At 55.3% G+C, this 26,202-nt stretch overlaps 1 protein-coding gene across 2 annotated transcripts; it reads left to right on the forward strand.

The window, feature by feature from the left end:
• The first annotated feature begins 1,032 nt into the window (after nt 1-1,032).
• Nucleotides 1,033-17,783, forward strand: Mfng (MFNG O-fucosylpeptide 3-beta-N-acetylglucosaminyltransferase). Of its 2 annotated transcripts, XM_040754181.1 has the most exons (8): nt 1,040-1,512; nt 6,652-6,700; nt 7,005-7,107; nt 8,937-9,090; nt 12,501-12,586; nt 14,041-14,206; nt 16,114-16,199; nt 17,012-17,783. In XM_040754181.1, exons 1-8 carry the CDS (start codon nt 1,258-1,260, stop codon nt 17,076-17,078), a joined length of 966 nt encoding a protein of 321 aa, XP_040610115.1. In that variant the 5' UTR covers nt 1,040-1,257; the 3' UTR covers nt 17,079-17,783. The 2 variants fall into 2 exon arrangements, with proteins under 2 accessions (XP_040610116.1, XP_040610115.1); XM_040754182.1 differs by lacking the exons at nt 14,041-14,206; nt 16,114-16,199; nt 17,012-17,783 and adding an exon at nt 13,466-13,937 and having other exon boundaries at nt 1,033-1,512.
• The last annotated feature ends 8,419 nt before the right edge of the window (nt 17,784-26,202 follow it).

The following is a 26,202-nucleotide window of genomic DNA, read 5'->3' on the forward strand; positions in this document are numbered from 1 at the left end:
GGCCATGTTCCTGGGTGCAGGTGCCTGCCCATGCAAGCCTTGCCATCAGTAAACTTTGACAAAGGCTTCTTCACCTGCCGAGCCTTCTCACCTGCTCCCGGAGGCCTTTCTATATGGAATTTGCTGTGGTACTGCACACCTACGTGGAGGTCAGAGGCTAGCTCTCCGGACTGGGCATGTGCGTGTACCTGGGAATTGAACTCAGGTCCTCAGGCTTGCTGGCAAGCACCCTTACCCGATGAACCACCCTGCCAGCCCTCACCGTCATTTTATGAGTGATAGAAGTATCCTATCTAGTGCTGGACAGCCAGGTAGTGGCTCTGTCTGGGATCTGAACCCAGCACTGAGCCCATGCGTTCCCTGGTGTCACTGTTGTGAAGGGGTGGGCCGTGAAGGGGACAGGCTGGGCTGACTTGCCTCATTGTCCTAGAGTAGGCCTAGATCCATTCACAGCCAGGAAGCACTTTCCTGTGCTTAATTAACAAGTATTGAGGGAGTGCCTAGTATGTGCGAGGCACCGTACTGGGCTCTGGACAGTGGACAAAGGAGAAGAAACCCCTGCCCTGGTAGTCTCACGAGTCAGGCAGTAAATACGTAAAATACGCTGGGTAGCTGGAAGACAGAAAGGAGAGAAGGGTCTAGGTTTCCCCAAGAAAGGGGAATTGTTTAAACAAAGCGGACGGGGAAGTCTCATGGCGGAAATAATGTTTGTGTAAAGATTCAAAGAGAGCAAGAAGTGGTCTCTAGGGAGGATGGTGGGGTGGGCACAGTCCTGCGGTGCAGAGGCCTGATGCACGTTGGGTGATGGGGAGGGCAGGCAGGGGGGAAAGTGAGCCAGGATCCACGGCTGGGCCGACCAGGACTGTGGAGCCAGAGACAGGGCTGTGGGGCGTAGGGAGGCCCAGGGGCCCCTCTTCAGTGGGTGACTTGCCTGCCTGCAGACGCCTCCGGGGCTTCCCAGGCCTCGCCCCGCCCCTCGGGTTGAAGCGGGGGCGGGGTCAGGAGCCAAGCGGCCCCGCCCGGAGGGAGGGAGGGCCTAGGAGCAGGTGGCGGGCTGGTGGCCTCTGCCGGCTGGTGCTGGCGAGACAGTGGAGGCTCAGCCTCTGGGTCTGGAGACCCGGCTTCCTCCTTTCCCATCGGTGCCTGCCCCTCGATGCCTGCCAGACTGTTGCCCGTCCCAGGGCCCCCGCCTGACCAGCCTCCCACCCCAGACTGACGGGGGAGTCGGGGGCTTCACTGTCTGGGGGCCTGGTACCAATGCACTGCCGGGCCTTTCGGAGCCTGGCAGGAGCCCTCTTCACCCTCCTGTGCGTGGGACTCCTGTCTCTCCGATACCACTCTAGCGTGTCCCTGCGGGTGGCGCAGGACACGCTCAGGCTGAGCCAGCCGAACCCAGGGTCCCTGGAGCTGCAGCTGGCCGACATCTTCATCGCAGTCAAGACTACCTGGGCCTTCCACCGCGCTCGCCTGGACCTGCTCCTTGACACGTGGGTCTCCAGGACCAGGCAACAGGTGACAGGCGGGCCACCTTGAGGCTTGAGAGAGCTCCTGGATGAGGGGTTCACCGGGGTCTTCCCGATTTGGTCTGGGGAGAAACTGCCCCCCGGGGGGTCCTTCTGGGGTCTCTCTCCGCTCATTCTTGCCTTCATACCCACCCCCACTGCCATGCTGGGTACCCTCAGACTCACAGGCCCTTGCCCTAGGCTGCTGTGTCCTCTAAGGGTCCCCCTCTTCTCCTAGATTCTTGGCCCTATCTTGCCTCGGGGTGGATGTTGAGGGTCTGCAGGAAGGTGCAGCCCACCAGACCTGAGCAGTTGCCTACCTTGGCTCTGAGCATGGCCTTGGCTGCAAGTCGCAGGGGTGTGGTGTGGATGTTGGGGAGGTGTTGAGGTGTGGCCTGCTCAAAGGGGGCCTCCTCTCGGTTCCTGCCCCACTGTGCTGCTGAGGGGGGTGAGGGCAGGGTCTAGCCTCCTGGTTTCCTGAGCTGCTACTGGGAGACAGTGGCCCAGGCAGAACGGGCAGGAGATGACGTGGGGAGCGCCCGACATGCGGAATACCTGTGTGTGTGTGCGTGTGTGTGTGTGTGTGCATGTGTGTGTGTGTGCATGTGCTCACACACATGTACGCTAAACACAATCATAAGAGAGTGTGGCTCCTGAAAGCCGAGCTCTCCTCCCCATACTCAAGGCCCCATCAATCAAAGCCAGGGGTGGGGGGACGTGTAGACCACCTCAGGACAGGTAGAAGTGGTCTCATGACTTGTGCGCACGCGCGTGCGCGCACACACACACACACACACACACACACACACACACACACACACACACACTCGTCCCCATCGTGGCTGCTGGCCCTGTGGGAGGAAGTGACTGAGCCCTTGGAGGCCGAGGAGAGGAGACAGTTCAGTGTGGGAGAGGTGGGGGTACCCGGAGAGGGTGCCCTCCTCCCTTGTTTCCCCATCGGGCATAGACACAAGCTGTTTCCCAGTAGAGTTCCCTGCAACCCCAGCCCCTGCCCCCCCCTACAGTTTTTTGTCTTGAGGAGAGTGTGGTTCCTCCTCGGAAGCCAGCAGGGCTGGCCCTCTGTACAGACCTTCCTGTTTGTGGAGCTGCTGTGTCTGAGTGTGCCAGGGAGCAAGGCCTCACGTGGCCCCTGGCGCTTTCCTGTCTCGCTCACTGTGATGGTGCCCTAGCCCCAAAAGAGGAAACCAAGGCTGCAGATGGGGACAGGCCGGCCAGTCACCCAGAAGGCCAGTGGGTGCCTTCTGTTTCTCAACTGGGTCCCTTTCTTTTCGGGGGGCGGGGGTGTGGGCAAATCAGAGCCTCCAGGGTTACTGGAGTGCTGGTCCTGGGCCACAACTGAGGCGTTGGAGCCTGGCAGAACAAGGTTGGCAAAGAGGCCTAACTGTATGTCCCAGGTTCTCCCAGAGGCTGACGGCCTGTCAGCTCCTCCAAGGGCTGCAGTCGGAGACATAGTGCGCCTCAACCCTGCTAACCACCGCATGCACGCACGCACGCACGCACTGACCGCCCATCCACAGTGAGGTCGGGTGGAGGCAGGGGAGGTGTTGGAACCCCAGCCAGAGCAAGGGCAGAGGTGGAGGGAGGGGTGTCGGGTGTAGAAGGCAGGCAGGTGATCCTTGCTTCTAGGCTCATTTCTCCCGGTGGTCCTGGCTATGGGCCTCAGTTTCCACACTTGCACAACACGAGTGTGTCTGGAAACAGCCCTAGTTGGTTAACTCCAGTGCTGGGTACCCGGCTGGTAAAAGGTGATGGGTGACAGGTAGCCCGAGCTTCGTGTGCTGGGATGGACTCGTGTGTGGCTTTTGTCTGGCAGAGGGGATGGGCGGGGATGCTGTTTTGTGTGTTTTGAGTTTCAAGGAGCCTTTCTCCCTCCAGTCCCTCCCAGGTGGGGGCTGGGCAGAGGGAAATGGCTTCGGTCCCCTCTCCCCTTCACTGCAGCAGATGGTCCCCGGCCACCCCCTCCCCTGCCCCAGTGGCCTGCCAGCCTCTTTGTTTCCCAGTCTATGGAGCTGTAACTAACTATTGTCTGGGTCTCCCACTTAAATCAAATGCAGCCCGCTGTTTCTGCCCACCACCCTGTGTTCCCAAGAGCTAAATCCACAGCTCCCGGGCCTTCTCCAGCCCGCCCCAGACTCTAGCCTGGATCTTAGTCCTTTCCCGAATCCCGATGCACCTCCCACCCCACCTCGGCAAACATCCTCAGCCTGTTTGTCCCATGCTCTGCAAGAACGACCCAGCTCCTTGGCTGGCTCCCTCTGGAGCTGTGTTTCCAGGAGGCCTGGGTGAGGGCAGAACGCAGCCAGAGGCCAAGGAAGACAGCCTGGGGATCGGGGAGGAGGGTTGGGCCTTGGGGGCAGAGAAAGACAGAAGTCAGGGTACTGCGGGGGATGGGATGGGTGGACAGAGCACGTGAAGGCAGCAGGTGCTGTGACACCAAGGCCCTGGGACCAGCAAGTGGGGAGAGGGCACAGCTGTGTGGAGGGTGGGTGGGGATCACCTTTTTGACGCTGTCCGTGGAATCCAGGGCCTCATAGGGGCAAGAGCAGGTGCTTGCTCTACCAGTGAACCTGTGTGTGCGTGTGTGTGTGCACACGTGCGTGCACGTGCGTGTGTGGCTTTCCCCAGTGTTAGAGACTGAACCCCAGGCCTGAGCACGCTGGGCAAGCGCTATGCCACAGCTCCAGTGCTGGCCCTTGCTTGTATTTTTTTGGGCTCAGTCCCGATGTTCCAGCACCCAGGGAAGAGTTAGGGTGACTGGGCTTTGAGAGGCTGGGGCTCAGCAGGAGGCCAGGCTGCAGGTGTGGAGAGGGGTCCCGGGGGTCCAGCCGATAATGCCTTGTGGGGGAGGGGTGGCCTAGGCCACTCCAGAGCATCCAGGGCTCTGGCACCAGCTCAATGTGACAGGCAGAAGCAGACGCCAGGAAGAGGGCTCAGCGGGCCCTGACAGAGAGCCAGGTCCTGGGACACTGGGGACTGACAGATAGCTGCCTTCTGGCAGGAGGGGCTGAGGAGAAAGTGGGGTCCCAGAAGAGTACAGGAGTCCTCTGGGACAGGTGTCAGGGTAGGTCTCTTGTGGGGAGGGGCTAGAGTTGGCAGTTTGAGGTTCAAAGAGCTCATAATGTGCAGAAGATGTGTCCCTAACGTGTGGGGTAACTGAAGGAAATCTGAGTAGAGATGCCCCAGGGGTAGGGCAGGAAGGGCTGAGGTAAAGTCACATCAGGTGGCCAGAGTCAGATGTCTCTTTCTTGACCACACTTAACTTGACCACACTTAACTTTTTTGTTGTTGTTTTGTTTTTTTGAGACAGGATTTCCTTGTGTAGCTTTGTAGACCAGGCTGTCTTGAACTCAAAAACCTGCCTCTGCCTCCTTCCTGCGTGCTGGGATTAAAGGCGAGCGCCACCACTGCCCAGCCACACTTAACTTTTTTAGAAAATGTGTCTATGTTATGTGTATGGGTGTTTTAGCCTGCATGTGCAGACGTCTGTGCATTGTATGTATGCAGTACCCACAGAGGCCAGCAGAGGGCACTGGATCCCCATGTGGCTGCTGGGAATTGAACCTGGGTCCTCTGGAAGAGTAGGTGGTGCTCTTAATCGCTGAGCCCTCTCTCCAGTCCAGACCTCACTTATCCTAAGGGGAATAGGGAGTCATGGATGACATTAACAGGTGTGTATAGGTGCTGTCTATCTGGTCCTGAGGGGACAGTAGGCAGAGAGATGACAGTGTCTCAGAAGTAAGCTTGTGGTCGTGCGTCTTGGGAGAGAGGTCTGGTTCCCTCATGCCCCATTTCCCAGTGCCCTGCCCCTGGCTTCTGGCCCCCTGTGCCTGTTCCGAGTGAGATACAAGAAGTAGAGGCTGCCTTCTCTGTATGCTCTTCCTTCCCTGGCAGTTCTAACTTCCTGTCCACTCTCTCTTGTCTTACATGGACCTCACTTTGTTCACACAGATGCTATGCTCTCCCATTCTACAGATAGGTAACCCGAGGCTCAGGCCAGGGGCTATTTTGGTCTGGGAGGGTTTGTGGTGTGACTGGGGGCCTGGTCTTGGAAGGACAATAAAGGAGGTCATACAGGCCCAGGACCAGTGAGGATGGACATTCCAGAGGTCTTGAACCCAGCAGGGGGAGGGGGACACGGCACACGGTTTCCTAAGCCCTCACTTAGAAGAAGTTCAAAATTGTTCCAAATGCTGGCAGAACAGCCCAAGGGTCAGGATACTACCAAAGGCCTTCAAGATGTTTTGTGGTAATGTGTGCTCTTTGGGCAGTAGGGAAGTTCTGTATACTCTGGGCTAGCTCTGGGGTGGGGTGACGTGTCTCCTGCCTGCTGCGACTCTGCCTTGCTTACAGGCAGATCCTGGAGGGTTTGAAGCTGGCTGGCTTGGAGTTGGTATTTGGCTGACAAAGAGATTGATTCTCACCCACCTAGGGAAGGCAAGAAATGTCCCCATCATGCAAAGTCACACCTGTAATCCCAGCACACAAGAAGCCAATACAGGAGGATAATCACTAGTTCCAGGCCAGTTTGGGATTATGTAGTTGAGTTCCAGGCTAACCTGATCTATAGTGTGGGACCTTGTTTCGGTAAATAAACAAAATAAGAAATAGCCCGGGCCTGTGGGTTGGGGTCCCACTCAGTCCCATCTCTAGAAAGTCACTGGGGAGGAGGTGTGAGTGGCCCTCCTGGCACATGCCGGATCTGAGAAAGCAGGAGGCCAGTGTGTGCGGTCCCTGAGGTGCTTATGGGCCTCGGCACTTGGACAAGGGCTTGTGGTTGTATGGTGTGGCTATTCAGAGATCTGCCTGTCTCTGCCTCCAGAGTGCTGGAATTAAAGGTGTGAGCCACCACTACCTGGTTTACAGCCTGCTTTCTTACACAGTGCAGAAGAGGCGTGAGTCGGCTTAGGGGGCGTGGCCCTGGAGAGCGGATATAGCTGGGCTGGTTCACCCCGGAGTTGTGTGTCCTTGAGAACTTAGTTGTATGTGAGCATGAGGAAGGTGTGCCTGAGGACAGAAGTCTGCAGTGTCTGTGTCCCCCTGTGTGTGGGTTAGTCTGGGGGCGGCCTTGGTGGGCTGTAGATTGGGGGTCTCCATCAACCTACCCTGATGCCTCCCCTCCTCTCCACAGACATTCATCTTCACTGACAGCCCAGACGGAAACCTCCAGGAGAGACTGGGTAACTCCTCACTGGGGTGGTGGTCCTCCACTGTGCTCAGGAAAAGCAGCGTGGCTGTGACGGGGTCTTGAGATCCCCAGGAATTATGTACCCTGCCTTTGGCACTGAGGACTGCCTCGTGCCCAGAAGTAGAGTAGGTGTAAGAGGCTGCTGGACAAGGCGCCTTTCCATCTGCTGCCTCAGTTCCCCTGGGAGGGGATGAGCCCTCGGGCTCTCTGAGGTCCAGCCTTGTTGTCCTATGTCCCCAAGGGTCAGTGTTGGAGGAGGGCGCTGGGCAGGTCCCCTGACTGCTTCCCATTTCCAGGTTCCCACCTCGTGGTCACCAACTGTTCCGCAGAGCACAGCCATCCTGCTCTGTCCTGCAAGATGGCTGCAGAGTTCGATGCCTTCTTGGCCAGTGGGCTCAGGTCAGTGTTGCTAGGTCACTGGGGCCCGGGTGACTTCTGCCTCAGGCCATCTCTTTCATTTTTGTTGTTGTTGTTTTATTTTGTTTTCTTTCTTTCTTTTTTCCTTTTTGGAGAGAGGATCTCACTATGTAGCTCTGGCTATCCTGGTACTACTTTGTAGACCAGGCTAGCTTCAAACTCACACAGATCTGCCTGCCTCTGCCTCCTGAGTGCTGGAACTAAAGGTGTGGCTGGCTTAGTGTTTTAGAGTCACATTTGTTTGTGTGTTTCATTTGTCTGTGTGTGTCTCTCTGTGTGCATGCATGTGTTGGTGTATGTGTGCCATGGCATTGTGGGAAGGTCAGAGGGCGACTTTTGGGAACTGGTTTTCTCTTTCCATCCTCTTTCTGGCAGGTGCCTTTACCCCCTCAGCCATCTCGCTGGCCTCAGACCGCCTTTTGAACTGGGTGGGGCTGGGGAGATGGTTCAGTGGGTACAGTACTAACTGCAAGCCCAAGGACCTGAGTTCGATACCCAGTGCCTAGCCCAAATCACGTACACGTGCTTCTAACCCCAGTGCCAGGCAGTAGAGACAGGCAGGTTCTGGGGCTTGCTGGCATCACATCCTAAGCTCCTGGTCCCAGTGAGAGACCCTGTCTTGGGGGACAGTAACAGGAGGAACAGCTCCCAAGGGTGGCCTCTGGATGCATGCACATATCTGTACCTGAACATACTCAGACACGCACACCCCAGCACTCTGTTCCCCCACGAAATGGAGGGATCTGGGCCCAGGGAAGGGATCCTGGGGCCTCCTGGGGTCTGATTCACCCTTTGTCATCTAGCAGGCAGGAAGTGGACCACCTGGAGTCACATCCTGCCACTCACTGGCTGGGTGGCCTTGAAGCCTGTATCTATCTGAAAGTGGTCCAACTGTCCTATTAGAAGGAGTTCTATTCTAGGGGCTGGGGAGATGGCTCAGGGGCTAGGAGCACAGACTGAGTTCAATCCCCAGCAGCGGCATGGTGGCTCACAGCCATCTATAACGGCATTGGTGCCCTCTTCTGGCCAGCAGATGTATGTGCAGATAGAGCATTCATACATAAAATAAATAAAACTTTTTTTTAAAGTACTATTCTATTGGGAGCTAGCCTCCACCTGAATCCCCCAATAGCCCGAGTGGTGTAGTTTTAGGTCCTAAACCGGGGCCATCCCCATGAAAGAGGCCCCATGTGCTCTGCACCCTCCACCAATAGGATCTGCTTATCACGGACCCTTCCTCTGGGCCAGCGGTTCTCAACCTTCCCGATGCTTCCAACCTTTCACACAGTTCCTCATACTGTAGTAACCCCCCAGCCGTAAAACTATTTTCATTGCTACTTCATAGCTGTAATTTTGTACTGTTGTGAGCCATAATGTAAACGTCTGATATTTCTGATGGTCTTAGGTGACCCCAGCGAAAGAGTTGTTTCGCCCTCAGGGGGGTCGCGCCCCACAGCTGAGAACCGCTGCTCTGGGCCCCTAACCCTGAGCTCCGGTTGTCGGCCGATGGAATTCATTCTTATTGCAAAGGTCGCGGGCCTTTTGCCACTTTGCTAGGGAGCTTCGATGCAGCTCTGCCTAAAGCTTTGCTGTGATGACTGTCACATGGTAATCTTTCCCCAAAGCTGTCCTGTGTAAGAGACCACGAGGTCGGACTCTGGGAGATTTTGACCCAGCTCCTGCAAAGGTGGCGCTGAGTTCCATCCCTCACCGTTTGTCTGCCCTGACAGCTACCCGGCCCGTAGCTGTTAGCTCTTGATGGCGGAGGAACACAGCCTTTTCACAAGTTCGTTGTGACCCTGTCCCCACAGGTGGTTCTGCCACGTGGACGACGACAACTACGTGAACCCCAGGGCACTGCTCCAGCTGTTGAGAACATTCCCGCAGGACCGCGACGTCTATGTGGGCAAGCCCAGCCTGAACCGGCCCATCCACGCCTCTGAGCTGCAATCAAAAAACCGCACGGTGTGTTCCTAACCCCCTTTCCGGTTGGCTGGATACTAGGGGGCGGGACCTATCCATGAGGCGGGGCCTGATCCCTTCATAAGGCCTGGGTCATCCAGGAGTCCTGGCTTGGCAAGAAGGCCTGTGTCTGGTCTGCTGGGCTTTCTTGACACCATCCATGACCAAGACCCCAGGCACCTGGTATCACCTTGGATTTATACAGGATCTTAAAACGCAACATTTCTGGGCTGGGGCTGGAGCTCAGTTGGTAAACTGCTTACCTAACATATACAAAGCCCTAGGTCTGAGCCCCAGCACCACGGGGTGCATACCCCACCACCTGGGGAGGCCGAGGCAGCCATTGCCAGTGCTAGACCAGCCAGGGTTGCATAGTGGATTCCCAGGCCAGCCTGGGCTATACAGTGAAACGGTCTCAAAGCCAGAAACATACTGAGCTATTGCTGGGCCAGGTGACAGACAAACTGTGGTTGCCCAGAACTGTAGACTCCCCTAACTTCTTCACTGCCCAGCCACTGAAGTGTGGACACCAGGAGCTAGGGGGCCCAGAATCAGCTGACTGTGGACCCAGTGACAGTCATAGGATGTCACTATGGCCGGGTTAGAAAACAAACAGAACCTGGGGGACCTGTGCGCCCTGCTTCAACCAGATACCAGATAAATAATGAGGTTTTGCCTGTGCGCCCCTAATTGCACGGTTCTTCCCTGCCCCCAGTCTGCCTAGTTTCTGGAGCTCGGGTAGTAACCCCAGGGTAGGGAGAAGGCAGGGATGAGGAGGCCCCCTCTCAGGAGGCCCTGCTTGGAGCAGGAGCTGACGCTTGGGGCTTCCCCCCTCCCCAGGCCACCATCTGCTGCTCTGGGGGAAACCGGAGCCTTAATTATCAGTCACTCATCAGCCGCTGAGCCCTAATTAAATCCTCGTGGGCCCCAGGGTGTGTGTGCATGTGCCACTCCAGGTGAGCCGAGGGGTGTCCCCAGCCTCCACTCCGACCTCGCATCCAGCCTGAGCCCCTCTGCCTCCAGGCCTGAGGATTCCAGGCTGGAGCAAGCCCCACCCAGGGTTCATATGGCAGCCCCGTTGCTCCTGGCTTGGTGGCTCCGATTGAAGTTGGTCAACCTCTCTGTGTGTCAGTTTCTGGTCTGCGGAGCAGCTGACAACAGCAGGTGATCACAGGGTGGTTGTGAACACTAGAATAGGTGGGACCATCTGTCAGGGGCCCTGGACTGGGGACTGGATGAGTATTATGGGATTCATTTCTTAGCCACAGATCTTGCCTGGCCAGTTCCGCAACTGGCTGGGTACACCTGGACCTGTGCCCACTCTCCTGATTGCTGTAATAAATACCATGACCAAAGCAACTCTGGGAGGAGAGGGTCTACTTGGCTGTGCACCCCAGTGACCGTCCATCTTTGAGGGAAATCAAGGCAGGAAGGCATGGACGGGTGCTGCTTACTGGCTTGCTCCTCGTGACTTGCTTGGCTTTTTCTCTTATATAACCTAGGACCTCTTCCCAGGGGTGGAACCCTCCATAGTGGGCTGTGTGGCCCTTTCACACTGGTCATCAGTCAAAATGCCTCGTAGCTGGGCGGTGGTGGCGCACACCTTTAATCCCAGCACTCGGGAGGCAGAGGCAGGAGGATCTCTGTGAGTTTGAGGCCAGCCTGGTCTACTGAGCAAGTTCCAGGACAGGCTCCAAAGCTACAGAGAAACCCTGTCTCCAAAAAACCAAAACCAATCCCCCCCACAAAAAAAAAAGAAAAGAAAAAGCTTCACAGACTTGCTTACAAGCCAATCCAATGGAGGCATTGTCTCAATTGGGAGTCCCTTTTCCCCGGGCATCTCTAACTCGACACAAACTAGAGTCAAGTTAACCAGCACACCCACAACATGCATGATGCTCTCCTTGGCATATACCACCAAAGGGAGTGTCCCTCGCCCCCTATTCTGTCTTGGAATGTTCTAGAGTCCCAGAGTGCCCAGGCCAGTGCAGAGCCTAGAGTTCTTCAGGGTAGGGCAGCAAAGGCAAAAGAGCTCTGGCCTGGCCTTGGTAAGTGACCTCGGCCCCCATTCCCTGGTCACTGTGCTTGGGCTACAGCCTTTCCACAGCCCTTAGCACAGGGCCAGGCACAGGGATTGCTCAGACTGAGGTCCTTGCGATGTTTCTTTTGGTTGCTGTGATTTCATGGGAGTGGAAGCCACCTACTTTTTTTCTTTTAAAGACTTATTTATATGTGTACAGCATTTTGCATGCATGTGTGCCTACACACCAGAAGGGGGTGCAAGATCTTATTGTAGATGGCTGTGAGCTGTCGTATGGTTGCTGGGACTTGAACTCAGGACCTCTGGAAGAGCAGCCAGTGCTCTTAACCTCTCAGCCGTCTCTCCAGCCCCACACTTGTTAATTTTAATAAAACACACATTTATTAAGCACTTCCTCTTGGAACCCTGAACTATCTCTAAATGACACTTGTGGAAGTAAATTAGGAAGGAGGGCTGTTGGATGACAGAGCTGGACATCTGTCCTCCCAAACCTAACTGAAGACCCAGACTCTGGAAGAGGTTCCCTTGAGGTCCCATGGCTGGGCAAATGGGGGAGATGGAGACTTGGGCCTCCTCCTAGGGGTCTCTCTGCAAAAGCATCACGGGGAAAGCTCAGCCCAATGCAAGATGCATTTATTCAGCACCAACTGTATGCTTGTAGGAAGGTAAGGAGGCGGGGTGGTGTTTTTAGACCAAGACATGAAACTGCAGAAGGGAAAAGTTCTCCCAAAGGTCTGGAGAACCCACAGGTGAATTCAGGGTCGTCACGAGAGTGGGGAAGAGGCCGGGGCTGAGGTGAAGGTGGTCGTTGGGCCGGGGAGAGTGAGAGTAGATCTGGTGTAGGAGGCCTCAGGAAACACTGCTCCTCAGGCCAGTGACCCTGTGTGGAGGCCTCCCCACCCTGGTCTTCCTAGAGCACTCTGGGAAGGGATCTAATTGGCCGACCTAAGTCATGTGCCTATTGCTAGGCCCAGCCCTGGGCTGTATTCCTCTGTGGCCTAGGGGAGGAGGTACTGGGTCCCCCAAAGGAAGAGGGTAAAATGTCACATGTCTCTCTATCACTGCCACCCCTAGGATCCCTCTCCTATGGGGGCCTACAGAGATGTCTCAGTCCAAAGGCCTCCTCTTCCAGGAAGCCAGACTCTGGCTAGGTTTCCATTGCCCCCTGTGACCTGATCACTCATGAGTCCCTGTGTGACACTGGGCCTTGGCTCCCTGGCTGTAAAGTGGTGTTCTGAGGCCAGGCTTCAGCCTCCAGCGAGGCGTGAAGCATGGGAGCTTCGGGGTCATGGTGGCTGGGGGGAAAGGGTGGTCTAGCTGGTGCCCCTGAGTTCCCTGGGCTCACTGCCCGTCTCTGCCGTCCCCTTTCCAGAAGCTGGTACAGTTCTGGTTTGCCACAGGGGGTGCTGGCTTCTGCATCAGCCGCCAGCTGGCTTTAAAGATGGTGCCATGGGCCAGGTAAGCAGAGGCCCGGGAGTGGTGGGGGTGGTGGGGGTGGTGGGAGTGGTGGGGGTGGTGGGAGGGCGGGAGGGCGGGAGGGTGGGAGGGGCTGTTAGGTATGGGAGTGGCCTTTGAGGTAGGAGGGACAAGGCGGGACCCAGGGGAACTGCCTCTTATTCAGTTGTGTGAGGGCAGCCCAGTGGGGAACATCTCTGTTGACATCTAGGGAGTGTGGTTTGGTACCCTCTGCCTTCGCTACCCCATGTATGAATGGAACTGAAAATGTAGTGGCCAATGGCATTGTAAGGACTTAGTGGAAAAATATCTGGGTGGACACCATCTTTATCTTCTGATGGTTGATGTTTATAAGGTTATGCATTGGAGCCCTCAGAGATGGGGAGAGAGGCTATTGACTGGGGACAGCAGGAAGGCTTCCTGGAAGAGGTGGCATTTTATCTGAGACATCCCTGTAGGCCCCACAGGAGAGGGATCCTGGGAGCATGGGTGGGGGTGGAGGTAGCTGAGCCTGGCCTTCTCCCAGGCTGGTGTCAGTGGCCATGAACTCGCGTGGATCTTTGTCTCGGGTCAGGCTGTGCTTCACCGGGAGGACTAGAACAGGAGGGAGGGCAGTGCCACCTCTAGAACCCTCATGAGAGGTTGGCGAGCCTTAGGTCATCCAGGTTCAAGGTCACTCAGCTGCTCAGCCACTGTCCCTGTTTCCCAGAGCATTCCGTATGCCAGAGGGCATGCTGTCCTTAGGGCAAGTCCCGGCAGTCGCACACCTGTGACTAGGGTGCCCCACTGTGTTCTGCCCACCTCTGTGGTGCCCATCCCCACATAAATCTGTAGCTGGGGTTCTCTCAGCCTGGATTTCTGTGCCCACCCCACGCTGGCCAGGAATCCCGGGGAGAGGACATTGATGGTCCTGGACGGTCAGGAGATGTTTCCCGGACACTGGTTGATGCCACTGAAAGCCTACTGCTGCCTCTGGGAAGTCCTCCCTTCCTCCCCAGCCCTCCAGACCACATGCTTCCCTCTGACTCGGCCCCAGCCTCAGTTCCCCCGTCTGTGTCAGGCAGGAAACGCCCCTTTCTCATGTCTGGGTTCTCATTGCTAGTGAGGGACAAGGAGCCAGGGGGTGTCAAGCTGACTCTATGAGCGGAGGAATGGGAGGAAATGGGGAGAAGGAAGGAAACATTTAGCGGGGCTCCACACCATTCCTCTACCCAGTCCTTCTAGGACCTTCTTGGCAGGGCTGCTGCCAACCTATTCCTCAGGGGAGGAGCCTGAGACTCCCCAAGTTCCGGACTTGCCCAGTGTCCCAGGGCGGCATGCTGGCCCAGCACCGGCCCTGCTGGGAGGCGGGGGTGGGGGGATGGAGAGTGGGGGGGTGGGGGGTGGGAGTGGGGGTGGGGTGGGGCTCAGCTGTGCAGGGCCTGGGCCAGCGGCCACCGTCCAGCTCCGTCTTTCAGCGGCTCCCACTTCGTGGACACTTCTGCTCTCATCCGCCTCCCTGACGACTGTACCGTGGGCTACATCATTGAGTGCAAGCTGGGGGGTCGCCTGCAGCCCAGCCCCCTCTTCCATTCACACTTGGAGACCCTGCAGCTGCTGGGGGCCGCCCAGCTTCTGGAGCAGGTGAGTCAGCTGTGGAGCCGAGGGAGAGGGGTGGGGGAAAAGGGTCTCCCCAGGGGAAGGTTGGGGTACTTGAAATCAACCTGGAACTTGAGCTTATGGGGCTTGGCCATCGCATACTGATGGGGAAACAGAGGCCCAGGGAGCAGCACACCCCTTTTAGACACAGTAGCTCAGGCCCCGAGGACTTTCCAGGCATGGGTGATGTCCCCGGGTCTCCCCCCTTGTCTCTCTTTCCACTCTGAATCCTCCGTCCTCCACACTGTCCTCCTGAGGAGCCAGGAAGAGCCAGGTGGCCCTCCCACTCCTGTCTGGAGTCCCCTCCATCACAGGCTCCTGGTGCTGCTCACTGGTCCTCAAAGCCCGTAGTGAGTGTTGAACCTGCGCCTGGCAGGCTGTAACTGCTCCTGGGGCACACTGGCTTGGCTTGTAGACCTGCCTGCCAGCCCCACTGCCTGGCCAGAGGGCTCCTGCCCTACAGAGTCAGAATTTGGGGTACACGTGACAGTACTCATATGAAACTGAGTAGCAAGGAGGGACAGGGCATTCAGAAGGGACTGTCTCCTCTCCCATCCAATCTCTCCTCACTGGTCTTGTCTTCAGGTGACTAGGTCCTTGGGATGATCTCAGCCCTAGGTCTGTAGTCACCATGGAGAGAAGGACCACAGACCATCAGCTGACCCTTAGATCCCATGATCTGATGGCCTAGCTTGGGTCAGTGCCTGGAGCCAATAGATTGCCTAGGCGGGGAACCAGGGTGTGGGGCCCACCTACCGGGAAGCCAGGAAAGGTGGACAAGTTTGGGGTGGCCAGAAGCAGGGCATCTAACTGGCACTGCCTTTGTCACACCTGGCAGCATGAGGGGCCTTGCCCTCTTCACTCTGTCCCTGCCAGTCATCACTCAGGCCCCCCTTGGCATCTACAGGAACTGCCTCCAGGGCCCCGGGGACCCCCAAACCCTCAACCTCAGTCCCTTATGTGAAGGGCTGCAGTGTTCCGCAGAACCCGAAGCCTCCTCCACACACATTAAATCAGCTCTGGGCTATTTCCCATTCCTAATAGAATAGAAAGGCTCGGTAGAATGTCACGCTGTGTTGTTTAGGGAATAGAGGAGAAGGGAAAAAAGTGCACAGCACAGATGCAGTCGCTGGGATATTTTCAGTCCATGGTTGGTTGAATCCACAGATGTAGAAGCTGCAGATACAGGGCCGACTATAGGGTTGGGAGGTAGCTTAGTGGGGAGGACAAGCATGTGGTGTGTGAAGCCCTGAGTTTGATCCCTGGGCCTTCAGAAACCGGGTCTTGTGGTGCAGACCTCTAATTCAGTTCTTGGAAGTAGAGGCAGGAGTACCAGAAGTTTTAGCCCCTGTCTAAATATAAATCTCCAAAGGCCAACCACAAATATTATCCCCATTCTAGATGGGAAAACCAAGGCCCAGAAGACTGAGCTAATTGTGGCACAGAGGGAGGTGCAGCCAGAATGGTGATTGTGAACCCTGGGGGCCACCAAGCCATCAGTCTTCAGCTATGGCATGTGTCTGCTTCTTAGCTGAAGTCTCTGTGGCTTATCTTCCTGACCTGGTTCAGTCCAGGATTGGCTGAAGCCTGCACGGGGCTGTGGAAACCTCCTAGCTAGTCCAGACACTCAGCTGAGGGGACCGATCCCTTCTCAATGAGCTTGGTGTCCAAACCTGTAGGAAGAGGGAATCACCAGTGTCCTGGGTAAGCTTGGCTGCTGGGGCCACATAGACGGAGGCAGGAGGGAGCCTTCAGGCTGCAGTGCCTCTGAGGAGGGGCTGGGCTCCATTGGTGCAGGAGGCTCAGGCCTCTCTGAAGACCCAGAGTCTTCCCTGCTGGTATCAAAATGCTCCCCTGTGGTTCTCCCCCAAACACCCTCCCATCTCCCCCAGGTCACCCTCAGCTACGGTGTCTTTGAGGGGAAACTGAACATCATCAAGCTACAGGGCCCCTTCTCCCACGAAGAGGACCCTTCCAGGTGGGTGTGGGCTGAGGTGCAGGGTGGAGGTGGAGACCTAGGCACCCAAGGACGGAAGAGCCTTGAGGGAAAGTAGGTCATGGTGACTGAGCACACAGAACTGGAGCAGAGAGAGTAGGTTTGCATTCTCTTTGTGTGACCTTAGATAAGTATCTTGTCCTCTCCGGGCTTCCGTCTCTCCATCTGCAGCACTGGGGCCCACGGCTGTTCCAAGAGCCCTGTGGTCAGGGCTATGGTAAGCACAGCCCTTTTGAGGAGACAGAATTTGGCTCAGTGCAACGAAGAAGAAATTCAGAGTTCCAAGAGGAAAGAGAGCTGCCTTTTTTGTTTGTTTGTTTTTCCAGACAGGGTTTCTCTGGAGCTCACTCTGCAGACCAGGCTGGACTTGAAATAAGAGATCCACCTGCCTCTGCCTCCTGAGTGCTGGGATTAAAGGCGTGCACCGCCCGGCAAGGAGCTGCCTTTTAGTGGACTGAGCTGCCTGTCAGCAGAGGCATGCGAGTCAGAGCCTCAGTTAGTTGACGTACATTTTTTTTTTTTGGTGAGCCTGAAGATTCTAGAACTCAGTCAGGGGGCTCTCGGTGTCTCAAAGGAGAGGCTCTCAAATCAGGGGTGGTTTTGCCAATGTCCGGAGGCAGTTCTGTTGCTACACCCTGGGGGTGCTGCTAGCCTTTCCTGGGTTGAGGCTGGGGATGTCACTGTCCTGCCGGGCATGGGATAGCCCCATGTGACATGGAGTTACCCGGGCTGAGCGTTCACAGTACCAGTGGGTCAGTTGGGGTAACTGTCTTCCCTTGATGGCCTCTTCACAGGTTTCGCTCCCTCCATTGTCTCCTCTACCCGGACACACCCTGGTGTCCCCTGGCGGTGGCACCGTGAGCTCTGAACTGCTGCAGAGATTGATGGACACTTCTGCCTGCTCCCCCATCCCCTAAGTGGTCCCGAGGGCTCCTGGGCGAGTGCCCATGACAGATGGTTCCTCGTAGGACCTCTGGGTGACAGGAAAGGCCGGGACCTGGACTGTGGCTGGTGTTGAACGTGTGTCAGGCCCAGGCACCTGGTCACACTGTAGAGACTGTGAGTTAGGGGGTGCTCAGGGTCCTTACTCTCCTGAGAGAGACGTGTGCCCTGACTGGGGGGTCTGACCTCTGGCTCTGGCCTCAGCCATTCCTTGAAGACCAGCCCCATCAGGACAAAACCAGGGTCTGTGACCTGCGGCTGCGGGACTGGTCTCAGTTGCTCCTGGCTCTCTGTACCTGACCAATGGACCTGGACTTTGGGAGCTCAGCAAGGTCAGATGGCTCATGGTGGTTCCCTGTCAATTGTGCCCTACCTTTGGTTCATTGTCCCAGCCTTCTTTGCTGTGAGGAGTTACCATATAGCTCAGCGGGAACTGAGGAAAGCCAGTTGAGGCTTCTGGAGTAAGTTCCACAGCCAAAGACCCTTTCTTCCTGCTGTGAATGTGGGTATGATGGCTGGATCTGGGGAAGCTACTTTGCCACCATGAGGGAAAGGCCCAGACAATCATTTAGAGCTGTTCTTTCTGACATCTGATCTGTGAGAAATTAAACCTTTATTTAAGTCTCTCTGGGTCCAGTTTCCTGCCATGGGCATTCAGTGTTCCTAGCTGGGCCAAGGTCTCTGATCAGTGATGATGACCATGTTTGGTGGTGGGTTGTGGTGTGTGACTCAGAGCCTGGTTCAGGGGGAGGGAGAGCTTGGTAAATCAGGACTATGGCATGTGTGTGTGTGTGTGTGTGTGTGTGTGTGTGTGTGTGTGTGTGTGTGTGGTGTGTGTGTGGATGGATTTGTGGCTGTGACATGCACCTGATGGGTGTGTGAGTTGCAGTGCTGGGAGCTCTGCCTCCTTTCCCTGCCCTCAGTGCATGGACTGGGGACCTCATGGTATCTGGGAAGTTAGCACAGTGACTCTGAGCTGAGGATTTGCCTTGCATGTCAGCTAAAGGTGGCAGCATCGACTGAACATCCAAAGTAGAGGCCAAGCAAATACAATGGCCTTTAACGTCTATGGGATCCAGGAGGCTGGATGGGTGAATAGACAGGACCAGGATGGTAGGGGCCTTCAGGGAAGGAAGCACACGAGAGGATAGGGCATGAGGGGACTGTCATTCTCTCACCGTGAACAGAGCTCAGGGAGTTGGGGCCAGGCCTGGGCCCTGAGAGAGGTAAGGAGGGAGAGGTGTGCGGTTAGAGGAGCGTGACCTAGGCTGCCAGGGTCCACAACTCCTTCGGACATATCCTCTACCCTTGAAGGACCAGAATGTTCCAGTACGTCTGTGTTTGGCATGTTGGGGACCACCAGATGCCGATGTCTCAGTCTCTGAGGACTTGCTGTGCGCCTGGTGAGCCGGTACAGACTTCCAAAGCTGCCGTCATCCTGGCTGACATCACGTGAGTGGGATGCTGGCAGAGGGAGGCCCTGTAACCCAGAGCCAGGTGTGGTGAGGGCAGTAGCCCTGTCCACAGCCACTGGCCCCTCTTAGAAGCTGCAGCAGGGTTTCGTGTTATTCTCAGATCTGAGGATCGGGTGGTGAGAAGAGGGCTCCCACTATCTGCTGCCTCCATTGTCCCAGAATAGCTGGGCAGGGAAGGGAGCAGCAGGGCCTACGCTGAGATGGAGGGACTGGGGGTGGGGCTTAGCCCTCTGGGATCTATGGGGACGGTTCTCAAGCTCTTTGGCCCAAGCTTCCGAGGGACACATTTGAGCCCAAAGGCAGAAACCAGGAGTGGGCAAGGGCGAGACACCCTGCAGAAGCCTTGTTTGACCCTCAGTCCCCTCACCTACGGCCTGGACTGCCGAACAAGCTGCACACAGCTCATAGCTCATAGCCGGGATGAGCGGCTGGGGGTAGCAGCTGGCCTTTGGGCTTGGCAACTGAGGTAGCCAAGGGGATGGAGGGGAGGTCTGGAGCAGCTTGGTGGCTAATCTTGTTGTCAACTTGGCATACTTGCTTGGAAGAGGGAACCTCAGTTGTAGAATCGCCTCCATCAGACTGGCCTGTGGCCATGTCTGTAGGGCATTTCCTGGGTGGATAATTGGTAGAAGAGGGCCTAGCTTACTGTGGCAATGCCATCCCTGGGCAGGTGGTGTGTTGGGAAAGCAGCTGAGCAAGCCAGAGGAAGAACGCTCATGAGCAGTGCTCTTCATGGCCTCGGCATCGATTCCCGCCTAAGCCCCTGTGCCGACTTCCCTCACGGAGTGTGCTGTGGAGCTGTACGTGGAAATAAGCCCTCTCTTGCACATGTTGCTCTGATTTTGGTGTTTATCACAACAGAAAGCAAACCAGGACAGGCAGTGCTAGAAGGGGCCTGGGTGTCTCAGTTAGCCCCCATCCCTAGCCAGGAGCCAGCAGGGGATCAAGTGAGCCCGTGCCCCTCCCACCCACACCACACCTTTCAGGAGCCAGCCTAGTGGATCACGGAGACAGAATTTATGGAGCTAGTGATGGGGTGTCTCAGTGTTGTCCTGTCGTGGACAAAGAGGCCACCAGCTACACAAACTCGAGCACAGGCCATCTGGACGACACTGTCAGCCAGACTCTAGTCACATGTAGTGCAACCTCCTGCAAGCTTACTATGTAGCTGAGGATGGACTTCAACATTTAATCCTTGCTATTTCTGGGATTATAGGCATGTGCCACCATGCCCAGTTTACGTGAAGATGGCGTGTCTGTGGCCGCATCAAACCCAGGGCGTTGTACATACTAGGCCAGCAATACCAACTGAGCCAACCAAGTCCTGCCCCCAATTCTAAGCATTTAACACGAGCCAGGTCACTTCAAGTTAACCTGTTTGAAGCAGGAACCATTATTATTCCTGTTTCTTAGATTAGGAAACCAAGGCATGGGGGCGTGGCTCAGGCCTGCTTGTGGGGTAGCGGGCCTGGGCCAGTTGCCTCTGTAGGGGATGATTTTGGAGGGCAGGGGAGCTCGGCAGTTCCGGGCCTCATCCTCTTGCCTTTCTCGGGCTCTGTGCATTGGGCAAGTGGCTCTCCCGGGAGAGATGCACAGCGATATCCCCACCATGCGAGCTAAGGTGTGCCCAGCACAGGAAGCTCTTTGTGGGCATTTGCTCCTCAGTTCCTCCCTGCCCTCCCCGAGCTCATTCTCTCAGTAGTGAAGGGGTGGAGGACTGAGATGACCATGGTCCTCACCATGGGTCCCAGGCTCAGTAGCCCTGCCACTCTGAAGACCCCTGCCCTTCCTCACTGTTGCTCAGGGCTCCCCTGCCCAGCCTCGCTCTTCTGCCCCCACATAGGGAGGTCCCCACCCCCAGATAGATCAGGATCTGCGTGCTGTCGGTTGCTCAGCTGCTGATGACTGCACCCTTAATCTTCTGTGTGTGTGTGTGTGCATGTACATGTGTGTGGGTGTATATGTGTGCATGTCTGTGTGTATGTGTGTCTGCATGCATGTGTGTGGTGTGTGTGGGTATATGTGTGTGTATATGTGTTCATGCATATGTATGTTTGTATGTATGTGTGTGGGCATATATATGTGTATGTGTCTGTGTGCATGTGTGTCTGCATGTGTGTGCATGTGTGTGCATGTGCATGTATATGTATGTGTGGCATGTGTATGTGGTGGTGTGGTGTGTGTGTGCATATGTGAACATGCATGTGTATGTGTGTATGTGTATGAGTATGTGTCCATGCAGTGCATGTGGGTGTATGTGTGTATGTGTGTATATATATGTACATGTATGTGTACATGAGGTGTGTATATGCATTTGGTGCATGCATGTGTGTATGTGTATGTGTGTGGGGGTGTCTTTTTCTTTTTTTGGCAACAGGGTCTCCCACTGGCTTGGAGCTCATTGATTTGGCTAGACCGTCTGGCCATTGAGGCCCAGGATCCTCCTGCCTCTGCCTTCCCAGGGCTGTGATAAAAAATGAATGCCACCACCACTTCTTATGGGGTGTTGCGTTTGAACTCCGATCCTTGTTCTTGCAAGGCAAGCACTGTACCGACTCAGGTCTCCTTCTGGCACTGGCTCACTTTAGTGTTTGCTGACCCTTGACTTTAAGTGGTCCCAGCATTTAGGGGTCCTGTCAGCTGTGTTCCCTGCAACTCATACCTTGGTAGATCCTTGGGATATCCGAGGGATGGATAGAAAAAGGAGGCAGTGGGTTTCTCCCATGCCTCAGGGCTCCGAAGGGCTGACACCAGGATTGGCACGTGATGGGGTGGGCTTTGCAGCCGATGTGCCGGCCACACCAGGACCCACCCGACAGTGCGTGCATCCTTCCAAAGCATGTCCCAGGCGTGGGCAGGTAGGAGTCCCAGCATTGCTCGGAAGTCACTTACCTTGGCAGCTGGCCCCGGGGTTAAATGGCATCATGAGGTTCAATTCTTCAAGTCCTCCGTGGGGACAATTGTACAGGAGTGGAGGACCCGGTATCTTCAACAAGGGAAGAAGAAAGAGATGAAAGGAACTCAGCCCTCGAATCTGGTTTTGATCTTAATTCAAATCAATGGGCCTTAAAAAGATGCTTTTGAGGAAAATGAGGAAGTTTGAGCGGGTACTGTGCATTAGACGGCTTTAACATCTCTACAAGAGACAGTGGTATTGAGGCTTTTTGAGAAATGTTCTAATATGTGAGAGATACATTCTGAAATATTTATGGGTGGAATATGTCTAGAATTTTTGTTACAAAGAGGCCTGAGGGGAGGCATAAAATAAGACTGGCAGAGTAGGGTGGGGCTGGAACCTTGGATCAGCATGCTGCGTTCATTATGACATCGCCCTCCCCCATTGTGTTCCCATTTGAAACTTTCTACAATAAAAAGAATACTAAATAATAAAAGAATGTCTATGGGCATTCCATTTCCCAGATATGGCTCTCCCCCTCTCTCCCTTTCCTCTCTGCCCCACATTCAGGCCCAGAGAACATCTGTTTTCCATGGGCACATCTGTCCTGGCACCCACTGCTGGGGAGGCAGGCTTGTTGGGGCTGGCCCCTTCTGCTCTGCATTTGGCTCTTTGCCTGGCCTCCCCGAGGCTCACCCTGATTCCTTTTGGTTCTGAGCACTGGTCCCAGCTGCCTTGTAGCCCAATGGCCCTTTCCCTGACAAAGGCCGACACCCCCCCCTCCTGTCCCCTCCACCACTCATCCACGAAGCGACTTCACTGCTCACCTCCTGGGGTGGGCAGATGGGATCTGTGTTAGATCCTACCCAGGGAATCCAGGTGCAAATCTCTGCTCTGAACAGGAGCCTCAGATCCTGGAGGGGAGAGCGTGTGTTGGTGAGGACATAGCATAGCATGAATGTGATAATAAAATGTAGCTGGGTGGCATGGGGGAGGGGCGTAAGGGGTGGCAGAAACTCAGACGCCTGATGTAGAATATGGTGTCTGATCTGAGTCTCGAGCTAAGGGGAGGTCTGAAGGACTGGGGTGCATCACACAGACAAGGCTGTGGAGGCCCAGGGGGAAGAGACAGGCTTCATCGCTAGCTGAGTGCAGTCACTCACACGGATGCTAAGTCATCCAAGAGGAAGCAAGTCTGATGTGCCTCGTTCATCGCCCGTATTCTGTAGATAGGCCCACACTGTCCAGGTGCTGGCTGACTCTGTATGTCTCTCAGTGTCACTCTGCGGCATAGTGCCGGGCTCAAAGCAGGCGTGAAGACCAGGTGATTTCTGAAGCAGGTGTCCAAGCAGCAGTTTCAGGTGCCTGGAGAAATGCTCCAGTGCCTGGGAGTGCCCAGTTGGTAGTGTGCTGCTTACCCACAGCCAGGTGTGGTGGCACATGCCCGTGATTCCAGAAAGTGGAGGCAGGAAGATCTCAAGTTCAAAGCCACCCTTGGCAACGTAGTAGATTGAAGGCAGTGTGGGCTGCATGAGAGCCTGTCTTAAAAAAAAAAAAAAAAAAAAAAGCTCAGGACTTGCAGCAGACTCTCAGAAGCCAAGCCTCCAGAAGGTTCAGAAGGGCTAAGGAACAAGGTAGGAGAGGCGTTGGCGAGTTCAGCACTATGGACAGAGCCCCGTTCGCCTGCCGCCACAGCTTTTTTCCAGACTCCCTGGATCTGGGGAAGCCGGTATGTATGGGAGACAAACATTCATAGTCCAGCCTGATGGAGCCCAGGCAGTGACTGTGGTCCTGGTCCCCCACACGACCCCACTCTCATCTGTGCTTCAGAGATGACTTTGAGGGAGGCCACCAGTCCCACTGCAGGGCCGGCTCCAGCTCCACACAAGGAGGGGCCCTATTACAAGTATCTCCTCTTAATATCTTTTATAACTCACATGCGGCACCACACTGGGCAAGCAGCACAGCAAAATGCCTGAGCCTGTCTGAACAGATTAATCCCCCAGACGTGGTTTGAACACCTACTGTGTTCAAGGGCAGTGTTGGTAGCCAAGGACTGTGGAGGGATGGGGAAGACATAGATGCTGCTTCTCGGAACCCAAGGTCTGGCTCACCGATGACTAGAAAGGAGAGTGGCCTGGAATACCTTCAGGATGAGAGTCAGCAAGTGTGTCAAGGAGAGGCAGCCTGGGGATGGGAAGGCATAGGGACTCTGTAGCAGGGGCTTCCCGACTCTGAGGATCAGAACCTGTCCCGATGGACCATGTGACCTTAGTTAGCATCGAGCCTCCTAATCTGAGGACTGGAGGCAATGACATCCCTCCTCTGACCCTCCACAGGGCACCTAAGAGGAAAGCGCCCACTCAGCTCAATGCCTAGGACTCTGCCCGAGCCCATGGACCTCACATTTCCTGAAGGTCCATACCTGAATAAGGTTGAGTTTTACCTCAGGAGTAAGGCAGGCATGGCCTTTTCCCTCTTCTTCCTGGCCCCCAGAAGGATGTTGCCACTCTCTTGCTGGCTACCGTATGCTGGACACAGATCCCAACTGTCCTCTTGCCGATAGGAGAGAGGGAGAAGTTAGAGTCACGGAGCCTGGAGGTGGGTGGGGCCCCATCTGCGGGTCCTCAGAGGAAGCTTGCTCACCAAACACCAGCAGGGCGCTTCTGAACTGCTGTGAGCTCCGGAAAGAGGCGATGTTGAGTTGAGCTGGCTCAGGGGGAGTTTGGCATTCGGTGCTGCCTGGGCCGAAGGGACGGGGAACAAATAGCTGAAGAGAGGCGGTGGCTTGGAGGGGGAAGGGCTGGGTAAGGAATGAGCAGCAGGAGGGCCGTGCAAACTGGGCAAGGCAAGCTGCGTGTGTCCATTTGGATTCCTCAAAGCTTCACCACTAAGTCTAGGGCCAGGGCTGGGGTAATGGCTCAGCGGTGGGTGGGTGCTTGCTGGGCAAGCGTGAGGACCTGAGATTGATCCCTGAGACCTGTGGCTCAGGGAGCTGGGACTGCAGCACGCACCTGCAGAGACAGGACAATTACTGGGGCTTGCTTGCCACCAGCCCAGCTAACCAGACCTCCAGGCTCAGAGAGAGACCCTGTCTCAAAAACTGAGGTGGAAAGCGTCTGAGGGAGCTGCCCAGTGGCCATCCATCTGCAGCCCGCGTGGGTGCAAATGCACACACATACACATGTGCATATGATAGAACCTGAAATCCAAACAAGTCCCTAGTCACGCAGGGGTCCCCCCTCTGTGTTCCTCTTGCTTTAGCTGAATCATGCCCACCCGAGTTTCTTAAAGTCTCTACTCTGATAGGTGGGTGGCTCACTTAACATCCCATGCTCTGGCTTTATTCTGAGGTCTTCTGACCAGAAGCCCTGATCGTGTTGTTGGAAATCTGTCCTTTATTTCTAGGCCCCCCCCCCCCCCCGCTAGGCTTCAGCCAGCATTCAGTTGAGAGTAGCTTTGTGTCTTGGGTAGATTAGACGCAGGGGAATTAAACCTCCAAGCTTGTGCATGCCAGGGATACGTTCTACCACTGAGCCTCAGCCTTTGTGTCTCCATTACTGATTTCTGAAAACTGCATTAATGTATGTATCATATAAAATTGCTATTTTAATCATATTTGAGTGTACAGCTCTACAGCATTGATTTCATTTGCAATGTTCAGCTCTCACCCAAACATTTTTATAATATCAAGGCAGAATATCTGCACAGTTCCTCCATATTGGAGCATATATCAAAATTCCATTCCTTTTTATGACCACATAGTATTCTGCTATAGGTATGGACTGTGTTTTGTTCAACTATTCATTTGCTGTCAGACATTTAGATTACTTCCTTTTCTTTTTTCTGAAATAGGGTTTCTCTGTGTATCCCTGGCTGTCCTGGAACTCCCTCTGTAGACCGGGCTGGCCTGGAACTCAGAGATCTGCCTGTCTCTGCCTCTGCCTCTTGAGTCTGGGATTAAAGCTGTGAGCCGCTGCACCCTGCCCGCCTCCGTCTTTTGACAGTGGGGATAATGATGCTGTAAGGTGGGTGAGCAAATGCCTGAGCCCCTGCTTCCAGCTCCCGCGGTGAAACTGCTGGTGCATAGCATGATTTTGTGTTAATTTAAAAAAATAGCATTTTTTTTTTGCTGGGGGTTGGTGGCTCACACTTTTAATCCCAGCACTCTAGAGGCAGAGACAGGTGGATCTCTGTGAGTGCTAAGTCAACCTGGTCTACAGAGTGAGTTCCAGGACACCCAGGGCTACAGAGAAGCCCTGTCTTGTCCCCCTGCCCGCCCTCAAAGACACAGACTCAGGCTGGAGACATGCCTCAGCAGTGAAGAGCACTGGCTTCTCTTCCACAGGTCCCAAGCACCCACATCGGGGGGGGTTACAAACTACCTGTAACTTCAGTTCCAGGGGATCCAACTCCTTTTTCTGACCTCCAAGGGCTCTGAAACACACATGATACACATATCCATGTAGGCACAGACACGCACATAGATAAATTTAACTAAGAGTTCAGTATTCGCCGGGCGGTGGTGGCGCACGCCTTTAATCCCAGCACTCGGGAGGCAGAGGCAGGCGGATCTCTGTGAGTTCGAGGCTGGGCTGGACCGATAGCCTCCAAAACAATACAGAGAAACCCTGTCTCGAAAAACCAAAAGAAAAAAAAAAAGAGTTCAGTA

The sequence above is a fragment of the Mesocricetus auratus genome, unplaced genomic scaffold (assembly GCF_017639785.1).
Source record: "Mesocricetus auratus isolate SY011 unplaced genomic scaffold, BCM_Maur_2.0 Super-Scaffold_100010, whole genome shotgun sequence".
Classification (NCBI taxonomy): Eukaryota; Metazoa; Chordata; class Mammalia; order Rodentia; family Cricetidae; genus Mesocricetus; species Mesocricetus auratus.